The sequence below is a fragment of the Microcaecilia unicolor genome, chromosome 6 (assembly GCF_901765095.1).
Source record: "Microcaecilia unicolor chromosome 6, aMicUni1.1, whole genome shotgun sequence".
NCBI classification, from domain to species: domain Eukaryota; kingdom Metazoa; phylum Chordata; class Amphibia; order Gymnophiona; family Siphonopidae; genus Microcaecilia; species Microcaecilia unicolor.
This window is the reverse complement of record NC_044036.1, coordinates 109,015,336-109,028,492: the sequence shown is the minus strand read 5'-3', so window position 1 is coordinate 109,028,492 and position 13,157 is coordinate 109,015,336. Positions and strand designations below refer to the sequence as shown.

The 13,157-nt window shown below is 42.6% G+C and overlaps 1 protein-coding gene across 1 annotated transcript in view; it reads right to left on the bottom strand.

The window, feature by feature from the left end:
* COL11A1 (collagen type XI alpha 1 chain) overlaps positions 1 to 13,157 on the bottom strand; it is a 700,769-nt gene that overhangs the window by 484,596 nt on the left and 203,016 nt on the right. Inside the window, exon 19 of the mRNA XM_030205574.1 lies at positions 754 to 807. Coding sequence (XP_030061434.1) covers positions 754 to 807 — 54 coding nt within the window. The remainder of the gene's footprint in view (positions 1 to 753; positions 808 to 13,157) is intronic.

The window sequence follows — 13,157 nt, the reverse complement described above, 5'->3', positions numbered from 1 at the left end:
TTCACAAAAAAACACATAAAAATAGATATGTCCAGAGGATCAGCCAAGCTAGTCTATAACAGCATAAACAACAAAGAGGCTGGTGACACCTTGAAGACTAACCAATTTCTTGAGGCATGAGCTTTCAAGAACAGAAATCCATTTCACTTATTTTGTAAAGAAACAAAATAAGCAATATTTTTTGATCCGTCATAATTAAGATTCTTTGTAGAAGGGACGGAAGCTACAATATGAGTAAAATCTTTATTTCATTGTAATATCATCCTTCCATGGTTATGAGACTTGACTCTTCTTCTCCGGTAGTGGACTATGATAGTCATAGGTTTCTTTAAAGGGTGAAATTTTGTAATTTCATATTTCTTCAAAGTGTTAATTCTGAATTTCTAATTAAAAGATTATTTAATTGTACATACATGCAAATACAATTAATAATAGAAAAAAAGAGAACAAGAATCCATTTCTTCAGGTGCATCTGACAAGGCGGATTCTTCTTCTCAAAAGTTCATGCTTTGAGAAATTGCTTAGGGTTCCTTTTACTATACTGCACTAATGATTAGCACATGCTAAATGCTAAGAAGCCCATAGGAATGAAATGAGCTTCTCAGCATTTAGTGTGCATTAATCATTATCATATCTTAGTAAAGGATCCCTTAGTTTGTAAGATCCATCCATTATAAAAATGGTTGGGTTGTATGCTGAAGACTAACAAGAATGCGTGCAGTACATAATTTTATGAAATTACTAATAACATACTCTTCCTCCATCATCACCCGGGGAACCAGGAGGACCCTGAGTACCTCGTTCTCCCTGCAGAAAAAAAAACCACACACATATTAAAATATCAGCCTGATTATGTTTCAAACAGTTTTTTGTTGGGAAATGTAACACTTTTTTATAACAAGACATTTTTTTTACCTAGAACTATGAAATTGCAAGACTATGCAAAGTTAGCACACTGCCAGGTAGAGGGTATCAGGGAAATTCTCTAAGCTGGTGACTAGATGTACGTGCCACTTATGTGCATCGAAGGTGCCATTAATTGACAGTTAGGTGCCTATCAGGCTTATTTTCGAAAGAGAAGTGTGACCATCTTTCGACACAAATCGCAAGATGGGCGTCCTCACAGGGTCGCCCAAACCAGCATAATTGAAAGCCGATTTTGGGCGTCCTCAACTGGTTTCTGTTGCGGGGACGACCAAAGTTCACGGGGGCGTGTCGGAAGTGTAGCAAAGGCGGGACTGGGGCATGCCTAACACATGGGTGTCCTTGACCCATAATGGAAAAAAGAAGGGCGTCCCTCACAAACACTTGGACAACTTTACCTGGTCCTTTTTTTCTTATGACCAAGCCACAAAAATGTGCCCTAAATGACCAGATGACCACCGGAGGGAATCGGGGATGACCTCCCCTTACTCACCCAGTGGTCACTAACCCCCTCCCAGCCTCACAAAAACTTTTTTCAAAATATTTTTTCACAGCCTCTATGTCAGCCTCAAATGTCATACTCAGGTACATCGCAGCAGTATGCAGGTCCCTGGAGCAGTTTTAGTGGGTGCAGTGCACTTCAGGAAGGCGGACCCAGGCCCATCCCCCCTCCCTTTTACACTTGTGGTGGTAAATGTAAGCCCTTCAAAACCCACCACAAACCCACTGTACCCACATGTAGGTGCCCCCTTCACACATAGTGGTGTACAGTTGTGGGGAGTGGGTTTTGGGGGGGCTCAACACACAAGGTAAGGGAGATATGCACCTGGGAGCAATTTCTGAAATCCACTTCAGTGTCCCCTAGGGTGCCCAGTTGGTGTCTTGGCATGTGAGGGGGACCAGTGCATTACGAATGCTGGCTCCTCCCCGAACAAATGGCTTGGATTTGGTCGTTTCTGAGATGGGCGTCCTCAGTTTCCATTATCGCCGAAAATCGGGGACAACCATGTCTAAGGCCGACCTAAATTTCGCAATGTAGGTGTCCCCGACCGTATTATTGACACAAAAGATGGACGCCCATCTTGTTTCAATAATACAAGTTTCCCCGACCCTTTGCTGGGGCGTCCTACGAGGACGTCCTCAGGAAAACTTGGGTGTCCCTTTCGATTATGCCCCCTCCACGTGCACTAAGCATAATTCTTTGAGGTAGTGCCTAGTGCCATAATTCCTAACTACAAAGGGACATACACATGGGGGGAGCAGTGACGTGCTATGGAAATGTTTCCCAGTTATGCACATAGGACTAGATTCTATATATCAAGCCTAACAAATTGGCACTAAATAAAATATGCCTAAGCGTATTCTATAAATTACACCTAAATTTAGGCATACTTTATATAATATGCCTAAATTACCACACAGTTTATATAATACGCCGAGCACCAGTCCACGTTACTAAATTTAGCTGCACTCAGTTACACCAAGTAAAAGCCGATGCCTAAATTAGGCGCAGACCAGGTGTATTCTACAACAAAGTGCATAAATTTTAGAAATGTCCACAACTCACCCATTCTATGCCCATGGTCACACCCCCTTTTCAAATATACAACTTTGAATTTACGTGCATCACATTATAGAATATGCTTAGACAGTTGTGTGCGTAAATGCTAATTAATGCCAATTAGTATCAATAATTGATTGTTAAGTGACAATTATCAGCACTGATTGGCTTGTTAACTAATCCAGAATATGACCAAATTTCCACGCAACTTAAGTCACACTATATATAATCTGGGGGATAGGGGCCCTTTCACTAAGGAGTGGTAACCTAACACAGATCTACCACGTGGTAAAAGGGCACTATCGCGGGATGCACTGAGGCATCCCATGTTAGTTTGGCCATCAGCGCATAGTACTCCCGCAGTAAAAAATATTTTTTATTTTCTGCCATGGAAGGTGTGTCTGGGGGTGGAGAATAGGTGTGCCCACTCTAATCAGGTAGCACGGGAACATTACCATGTGCTATCTGATTAGTACAGGAGTAGCACAGAAATGCTTACTGCCTCCTAAATAGATAGTAGTGGACACACACTAAAGGGGAAATTAGTACATGGCCATTTTTTAAAAAAATGACCGCAGCCATTTTACCGCAATAAAATTGGGCAAAGTGTGTGGGAAACCCATGCGCTGACATTAGCACCAGGCACTTTTTAGCACTGCTTAGTAAAAGGATGCCATAGTTTATAGAATATCATAAATTATGCATGTCACTTGATGCACATAGGCATGCCAACTTACACTTGCCATTGACACGTCGTGAGAGGCTGTGCCTAAACATGGATGCACCAGTGCTGACATACCCTAGTATTCTATAATGAAATCTTAGTGCCAAGATGCTGGTATAGAATTGCTGCTAAGCACATGGCATCAGGACATCTAAACTGAGACAGTAACTTACAGAATTACCCCCTATACCGCAAAATTCATAGTATTCAATATGAGCTACAATGAAGGAACGATGACAGAAGCATGGGAAGCTATGACAGAATAATAATAATTTGTAATATTGCAAAATACAGAAACAAAGCAAAGACTTTTTATATCAAATAAATGCTAACCTGGAGTTTCAACATTGATAATGAGTACAATTGAATGCATCCTGCCGCAACCGTCCTCTTTATGGGCAGGATTTTTGTTATTTCAAATAATTAGAACAGTTAAAACCCCTGAAACTGCTATACACTAAGAAGTCCAATAATGATACGCTCTCCCCATTACAAAAACTTTGCCAAATTGCAAATACTTTGCACAATGACTTTGCATGTATAGAATCTGTAATATCTGAAGAAAAATCCTCTATCAGTCACCAATATGCAACAAAACAAATATTCAAAAATGTCTGCAAAAGACCAGCCTGTGGTTCATAGGACCAGGTTAAAAATTTATGTACTCTTATCAACTGTTGGTGGGGGGGGGGGGGGGGGGCGGGGGGAATTAGAAAGAATTGATGGGGTGGGGATTATCCAGAATGCCCCAACCCAAATCCTCCCAGTTTCTCCCTTCTCACTCTTCCATCACCTCAAAGATCTCTTGAGAACCAGACATTCAGTTTTGGATGGGCTTGACCAAACTTGGTGTGAGCATTCCTCCCACCCCACCCCCATCCCACAAGAAATCCAATGTCTCTTAACTCCACCCCCCCCCCCCCCCATGTACCTTTTAAACACTTCAGTTCTTCTCTGGCAGTAAGCAGCGACTGATACATGCTGCCGCACCAGGCCCATAGTCTTCCCTCTGATGCAACTTCTTATTTCCACATAAGCAGATCCACATTAGAGGGAAGGCTCTGGAACTGGTGCAACAGTTTGTTATTAGTTGGTGTTCACTGCTGGCAAAGAACGGAAGTGTTTAAATGGTACATGGGAGGGGAGGGAATTTGAGAGATGACGTATTGCCAGATAAAAAGGGAAGCAGGGGTAGAGAGACACTGGATAGCCTGCAGGGGAAGGGAGGGAGAGATGCCAGGAGTCTCCAGATGGGGGGGGGGGGGGAGGCTTGGAGATCCCTTCCAGCCATATCACAAGTGTGCCGCTGCTGGATAGGTCTTTGCACCACCACTTGAGACATTGGCACCAGTTTTGTGGTTGCTATGGGTGCTTCAGTACCCCTCTCCCCCCAGTATTTTTTCATGTGCTCCTCTGGGGCAGGAACTGAGAACTCCTTACTGCACAGCTGCAGGGAAAGGCAGGAAGGAAAACTGATTGTCCTAGGCTACTTCTCCTGTCCCGCTCTGCAGTCTATTGGCTAACTAAAGAACATCTGAACAATGGACTGTAGGAAGAATAGAGAGCTGCTGCAGTGAAGGAGAGACGCTTCCTGCCCTTGGTCTGCCATACTGGGAGCAGAAGTGCTGGGAGCTGTAATACTGCAGTGGGAGTGTGGGAGAGGATCTGAAAGAAAGAATCCTGACTGAGAGAGGAGGAAAAAAACGGAGGGAAAGAGAATAGAGAGGAAGGCTCGTAGTGAGGAAAGCAGGTTAAAAGAAGAGAGATAGACTATTAAAGGAAACTAAAAGCTGAGAGAAGGGAATGCAAGCTAGAATAAAAGAAGTGTGTGAAAGCTGACTTGCCATGGGAGAATCCAAAATGGCTGCTATAAACGCACTATCACACCACCTTTCTTGGAGGGGTGCTTTTTTGTTTTATTCTAGTTTGGAAAATTCACTTCTATGGCAAAGAGGAAGGAAAATTTTCCCTCTACAATTGTGGAAACTTGTCAGACTTCAATTCTCCCTTTCTGTGAGGAAAATGTAAGTATAATAGAACTTTCTTCTACCATGGTAGATCTCATTCAGCCATCCAAGACTTTCAGAAGAGTTTACAATACTGCTTGGATCTCGTCTGAATATGCATAGAAATCTTCTGTCAGGATTTTTTTGTCCATATCGGAATTGGATGATGATATGCTTGTGGCATTAGAAGATCTCGGCTGGTCTTTCTACATAGATGTTGGAATTGGCACCTCTAGTGCAGCTGGTGTGCCACGGATGGATCGCTGGCAGGGCCCAGAGGCAATCATTTTGAATGCAGTGGGTTCTGGAGTCTTGAAACCACAGAAAACCAAAGAGATTCATATTCAAAACTCTTTGAGTACTCCACAGTCTTTAGAAATGGCTTCTTCTAATATGTCAGATATCATTCAAATGTAGCAAATTTCTTCTTCTGCAGTTAATCAGATTTGGAGAATTTGGTGCTCATTTTCAAAGCAGATTGATACCTCAAAATGCCTAAAAAGTGTCCATCTGCTAAAAAGGCCCCTTTTAAAATTGGTTTTCTGGTGATTTCTTTAAGTGATTTTTCGTATTACTGTGTGTTCTCCATGCAGCTGTCAATTACCTGTAATTTTGGGAAACATTGGCTTTTTAAGATGGCTGCTGTGCCAGTATTTCCTATACACAGAACAGATTGCTAGTTCAGTGCAACAGCTTTTCCTGCTGTTGACACTCCTTACGCATGCTCAGTTCGCGCATGAACTGAGCATGTGTGAGAAGTGCCGATGGCAGCATGGCAGGAAGGGAGGCCACTAACTTCTTCCCTACTGGAGAAGTTCTGCCAATGGATCTCATCAGCTGGGGGGCACTGAGCATTCCCGCCAGCAAAGGTAAGGGATGCGGCGGGAGGGGGGGAGAGAGGGGCTTGGAATGATGTTAGGTGGCATAAATTTTTCCCAAGCAGGTTATGCAGTGGAGAGGGGCCCCTGGAAGGGGGAGGCCCACTTATAGCCATTCCCATATTGACTGGGGCATTTACCATTTACCCCCTACTATGGGGACCCATTTGATATTTTGTTGCGAGACCCTTATTCTGAAGTTCTACCACTGATTGAAGTATGACACCTTCAAATTTTGATAGCTCATTACAATAGTCTACATTGGCTATGCCTGAATTTGGGCCTGATGCCACTGTGCAGAAGATTTGTGTTTGACTTTCTTGTCTAATGAGGTTGACAGGGAAGTGCCGTGGAAGTGGCACACATATGGTCAAAAAAAGAGAGAAAACATCTGAAGCTACTGTGGTGTCTGTTGCTACTTTTAGAGCACTGCAGAAGGTTAAGAGGAGAGGTCCCTTTCAACACTAGAGGCTACCATGGACACCTATAAACTCAACATTTAACATGCTGTTAACATAATGTTTTTGCAGCTAATTAACAGCTAATGAGAATGGGTCAGACGATGGGCAGAAACAGGGCAGAGACTGGTGGGGTAGTATAAAGAGCATACGTGTCTATCAGGCTTATTTTCGAAAGAGAAGGGCGCCCATCTTTCAACACAAATCGGGAGATGGAGGTCCTTCTCCCAGGGTCACCCAAATCGGCATAATCAAAAGCCGATTTTGGGCATCCTCAACTGCTTTCCGTCGCGGGGACGACCAATGTTCATGGAAGCATACCGAAGGCAGGACTGGGCCATGCTTAACACATGGGCATCCTCGGCCAATAATGGAAAAAAGAAGGGCATCCCTGACGAGCACTTGCCCGACTTTACTTGGGCCATTTTTTCTTGTGACCAAGCCTCGAAAAGGTGCCCGAACTGACCACTGGAGGGAATCGGGGATGACCTCCCCTTACTCCCCCAGTGGTAACTAACCCCCTCCCACCCTAAAAATAAAAATATTTTTTGCCAGTCTCAAATGTCATACCCAGATCCCTGACAGCAATATGCAGGTCCCTGCAGCAGTTTTAGTGGGTACTGCATTGCACTTCAGACAGGTGACCCAGGCCCATACCCCCCTACCTGTTACATTTGTGGAGGAAACAGTGAGCTCTCCAAAGCCCACCACAAACCCACTGTACCCACATGTAGATGTCCCCTTCACCCATAAGGGCTATGGTAGTGTTGTATAGTTGTGGGGAGTGGGTTTTGGGGGGGCTCAGCATCCAAGGTAAGGGAGCTATGCACTTGGGAGCAATTTGTGAAGTCCACTGCAGTGCCCCCTAGGGTGCCCGGTTGGTGTCCTGGCATGTCAGGGGGATCAGTGCACTATGAATGCTAGCTCCTCCCATGACCAAATGGCTTGGATTTGGTCATTTCTGAGATGGGCGTCCTGGGTTTCCATTATAGCTGAAAACCGAGGACGACCATCTCTAAGGTCGACCTAAATGTTGAGGTTTGGGCGTCCCCGACCGTATTATCGAAATGAAAGATGGGCGCCCATCTTGTTTCGATAATACAGGTTTCCCCGCCCCTTCGCGGGGACATCCTGCAAGTATGTCCTCAGCAAAACTTGGGCTCCCCGTTCGATTATGCCCCTCTATGTGTGTGTGTGTATATATTTGTATATGTATATATGTCTATGTACATATGCATGTGGGTTGGTATAAAGAGCATACATGTCTATGTGTGTGTGTGTGTGTGTATGTGTGTGTGTGTGTGTGTACATTTGTGTGTGTATGTATGTATATCTATGTATGTATGCATGTGAGTGTGGGTTTTTTGTATTGCTGTATGTATGAATGTCTATGTGTGTGTGTATGTTTGTGCATGTATGTGTATGCATGAATTTCTATGTGTGTGTGTGTGTGTGTGTACAAATATGTCTGGGGAGGGAAGGCCTCATTTAAACTGCAGTTATCGAAACTGTGAACATCTGGCTTTAGGTAAAAGTGGCCGCAAGATAACAAATTGGGAAAAGAAATGTCTTGTTAAATGAGGTGTAAGAAGTGTTGCAGGACCTTGGCCCTATCCTTACCTCTGACACTATGGCTCCTTTTCTTTGTAACATTCTTTAAAAACTGCATTCTTCAGAACGCAGAAAATGTTCCATCAATTAGTGGTTAGACATTTGATACTGGTATAGGCTTTAGATACAGTAGTTTAATTGACACTGCGTGCTCTGGCTATTTGAAGTTCCACCGTTGCATGGAAACATAGAATAAGCCGGCAGATAAACAGACTGATGGACTAAAATAGGAAAAGCCTTGCTCAAAAGAATTTAGAGCCTATTTCTTAAACTGTTAGGTGTTTAGCACAGGTTTTAATGTGTGCTAACAGTGTTCCAAAACCAGTTAGCATGCTGCATGAATGATGCACATAAAAAGGCAGTTCTCTATCTGTACAAATGCAAAACAGGAGATCAAAACCCTATGCCAAAAAGCAGCCCGAGCCCTTTGGAGTAGAGGCGGACCTATGGGTTCCCACAAACTGAAGGACTAAAGGTGGTGTACAGAAAGGCTTTATTAGAGAAACAAATCACACATTTGGTTAAAAAATCCAAAGTGACTGTTCGCCAGGACTTCATTATGACTTTTCCTGGTGAACAGTCACTTTGGAGTTTTTAACTTCAAATGTACGATTTGTTTCTCTAATAAAAACTTGCAGTTTGTGGGAACCCATAGGTCCATCCCGATCCAAAGAACTTGCAATTCTCTAACTACACCAATTAACACCATTTCTGCACCCAAATACACTATGCATTATTCTATAAGGTAGCATGTTAGTGCTTTGGTGAGCAAGTATGAGAGGGTAAAGAAGACAGCGAGGCAAATGATGGTTGGCAGAAGATCTTTACTGGATAACAATAATAAGACATGGATCGCATTTCGGTACTAAAGCCTGCATCAGGGGTCTGAGGTTGCAGTTATACACTATATTTTCTGTGTCATATAAACATAAATTATGAACAATAAAGTTTAAAAAAACTGTTAAGGACGTAGAATGTGACGGGAGCAGATGTTAGAAGTGAGTGATAGATTGTCCTTAACTTAGAATAGAAAAAAGCCTGACCTGAGTGTACCCAAATTCACTCACTGTTGGGATAGTGGCAGAATATTGCTGTTATACAGTGCTGACTGCAAACTCCAGATATTTAGCGGCAACCACTAACCCCAAAATTCTCTAAATGGCACTCAGAATTCCATGTGCACCCAAAATTGCATGCACAATTTAATTGGATAGCATCCAGTTAGTGTTGGGCACTAATAATTACTGGTGCTAACTGGCAACAATTTGAATTTACACATGCATCATCCTACTTGATATTCTATAAAGGTGTGCACATACATTTTTAAATATGGATCAGAAAAGAGGGCATGGCATGGGCAGGTCAGGGACATTCCTAGAATTTGTGTGCCGTGTTATAGAATACGGCACATCTGTGCCTAATTTAAGTGCAAGGATTTACATCAGGTTTTAGCTGGTGTAAATCCTCACGCCGGACTCTGGTGCTAAGTCTATTCTATAAACGGTGCCCAACTCAAGAGTGCTGTTTATAGAATAGCACTTAGAGCTAATTTTTTGGCACCTAAATTTGGGCATTAATTATTGAATTTAGCCCTAACTGGATACTGCTAATGAACATCTAGAATTTTTTTACTCATGGTGACAAATGTCTAAAAGAACACCGACTGTTGCAGGCTCTGTGTTACAAAAAAATTACACAAAACACTTTTTATTGATAAGAGCTAAGGACTTGACATGGTACCGTGTTTCGGCTAAAAATGCCTGCCTCAGGAATCTTGTGCTGAAGTAATGATGTAAATGATAGTTGCTGAAGGTTCAATGTGCCAAAGTGGGAAAGAATCAGCTGGTCTTTATAAAGACTTTTAGGAAGTCCAAACAGTCAGCAACACAGCTTTTCTAGAGTCGAATGTGCACTTGATTGGACTTCCTAAAAGTTTTTTTAATTCTTTGCCACTTTTGTCACATTTTACCATCAGCATCTAAAATTTACATCATTACTTGAACACAAGATTCCTGAGACAGGCACAGTTAGCCGAAACACGGTGCCATGTCGAGTCCTTAGCTCTTATCAAGAAAGAGTGTTTTGTGTGGCTTTTGTGTGTTCCTTGGTTTGTCTGTGAAGAGCCATCATCCGTTTCCCACTCCTCTCTTCTCCTGCTTTGTTGTGGGATTTTGGCGTTCATCCATTTCTGTGATTTTTTCAGTTACTGTTTGTATCCTATACGGATAATTCTCTACAGGTCGTCTAAGCTTAGGTGCCAGGATGCTGCACACTAAGTGCGATTTCATCACCGGCAATTATGCATGTAATTGCCATTACAGAATACTACTGTAAGTCCACAGTTACATGCCTAACTTTAGGTGCAAGCACTTACGCTAGCTCAACATCTGTTATAAATATTTGTGCCTAAATGCAGGCAGTTAGACACAGTACTGCTAGTGTTCTATAACATGTGTGCATAAGTGTTGTACATACCCCAACCCGCTCATTCCCCTCCTACGTCCATACCCTCTCGCTGTTAAGTGCTATGTATTTTGTACACTGAATTTCTAGAATCCTGACTGAGGGCAGTTACGTGCATAACTGCTAATTAGTGCCAATTAGCACCAATACACAATTGAAATAAATATAAACATAATTAACATAATTTATAACCAATAATTGGTTGTTAACATCAGCAGCTATTTATTAAGGGCTCCTCTTAAGCTTTACCACGTGCTTACTGCAGCTATGAAATTTTGAATGTACGAGTGCAGACCACACGCTAAAAATCATTTTTTAAAATTTTTCTGGGAGGGGTGATGTCTGGGGGTGGAGAGTGGTTGTTTCTATGCTAATCTATTAGCGCATCAACATTGTTGCATGCTAACTGATTAGAATGGGATTAGCCTATGAGCCCTTACCACCTACAAAATAGGTGACAATAAGGGCTCACATGCTAATAGCAACATTAGCTTGTTGCCATTCATTTTCAAAATGGAAAATCACCCATTTTCTGGCTGCGGTAAAATGGCTTTAGCGTGCTAGAAAGACCCATGTACGGGCATCCTAAGGCCACTTTCTACTGTAGCTTTGTAAAAGGACCCCTAAATTAAGTTTCACACATCGCTGATACTATTCTACAATGTACATATGCAACATTGCATGGTAAAGGGGGGGGGGGGGGGATTCATCAAGCTGCGTTGTTCCTGCAGCCTGGGAGCTTTGGGCAACAAAACAGTGGCCTGATACTCCTGGGCAACTAGTTTAGGGTCCCCCCAGACTTCTGCCCCCCCCCCACTCAAGCACCCCCTATCTAAGCACCACCCTAGATTTGAAGCCCCCCACTCCCCCTCCCCCACCTGAAAGTTTGTATTGGTGGTCCAGGGTGGGGGTCATCTGGAATTTGGGGGTCCTTCAGGGGCCATGGGGCATATCAGGCAGGAACAATGCTCATTTATTCTTGCCCTGTCCAGTGCCGCCTTCAAAACGGTACCCCTAGCTGTATTATTTTGAACATGGTGCCCCTAGCGGTGGTCTTGTAGTACTACTCCTAGGGGGTCATATTTCATATATTTGCATATTTTACATCTTATTCCAAAACTAACCCACAGTGACTTAAATATTACTGTGGTATTTTTAGAAAAGTGAAGTTAGAGCTGTTTAAATTGCTTTAAGGCCAATTAACGTGACTTAAAGACCTAACACCGCTTGATGAATCCTCTCCTAAGTGTAAAGCTGTGTGCTGCAGGTTTATAGAATTAAGGGGCCAGTGTCTAAATACAATTCTGATCATCTATAGGTGGCAGATACCAACATGCATGTTCTTTTCTTTACATGAATAAAAAAAACTTTCCCTGACTTGCTATTAGTAGGATTCTGTTATAATTATATGTTAAAGAACTGCCTACAAAGTGTTTTCTCCTCTTTAATCTTTAATTTTTACAAACTAAAATATCTATGTTCCCAGTAGATTCAATTTTCTTTAATTTATTTTACATTAAGAAACATATGATGGTATTTCTAAATAAGAACAGCTACCCTAAGGAAGCTTGTAACTACAAAACAGATGGGCAGCTCTAATGTTGCCTGACAGCAAGGAGAGCAGGCTGGTTTTTTGTGTGTCTCAAACCATCTAATGAGGTGAACAGAAGGGTATGTGACATGAATTATAAGTAGTTTAATAATGGCACCCTCTGCTGGCCACTAGACGCATCTGCATACTTTTCAACTGGGGTGCCCTCATGGTGATTTTTTAACAAGGACAAAACTACTGCTCTATATCATTGATTTGCTACAAAGAGTAGACTTCTACAGCAAATTAATAGAATATTACACTAATATCGCACAGTGGGGTCCTTTTACTAAGGTGTGCTGAAAAATGGCTTACGGTAGTATAGACATGTGTTTTGGGTGCACGCAGAATTATTTTTTAGCGCACCTACAAAAAAATGTCTTTTTTTGCCGAAAATGGACGTGCGGCAAAATGAAAATTGTCGCACGTCCATTTTGGGTCTGAAACTACTGCCAGGCAGTGACCTAGTGGTAAAGAATCTGGGTGGTAATGACCTACACGTGTCAAATGCCACTTGGTGCGCATCCATTACGCATGCCCAAAAATAAAAACAGATTTTTCAAACGCGCGCATATCGGATGTGCACCAAAAATGAAATTACCGCAAGAGCCACACAGTAGTCGGGCGGTAACTCCATTTTGGCACGAGTTGGATGTGCATAGACGCTTATACAGATTAGTAAAAGGGCTCCAGTGTATGCAGGGTGACACCAAGATTGGCAATGAACAAGCATGAGCTTCTGAATCAAGGAGTAAAAGAGAATTGTTTGTCTTAGAAGACAGTGAAGGTCACATAGGGGTCCTTTTACAAAGCTGCAGTAAAACATGACCTGCAGTAGTGTGGGTATGTCTTTTTGGCACGCGCTGGGCCACTTTTTACCGCAGCTGGGAAAATGACATTTTTCAATGGGCTGGGAAATGGACATGCACAAAAATTAAAAC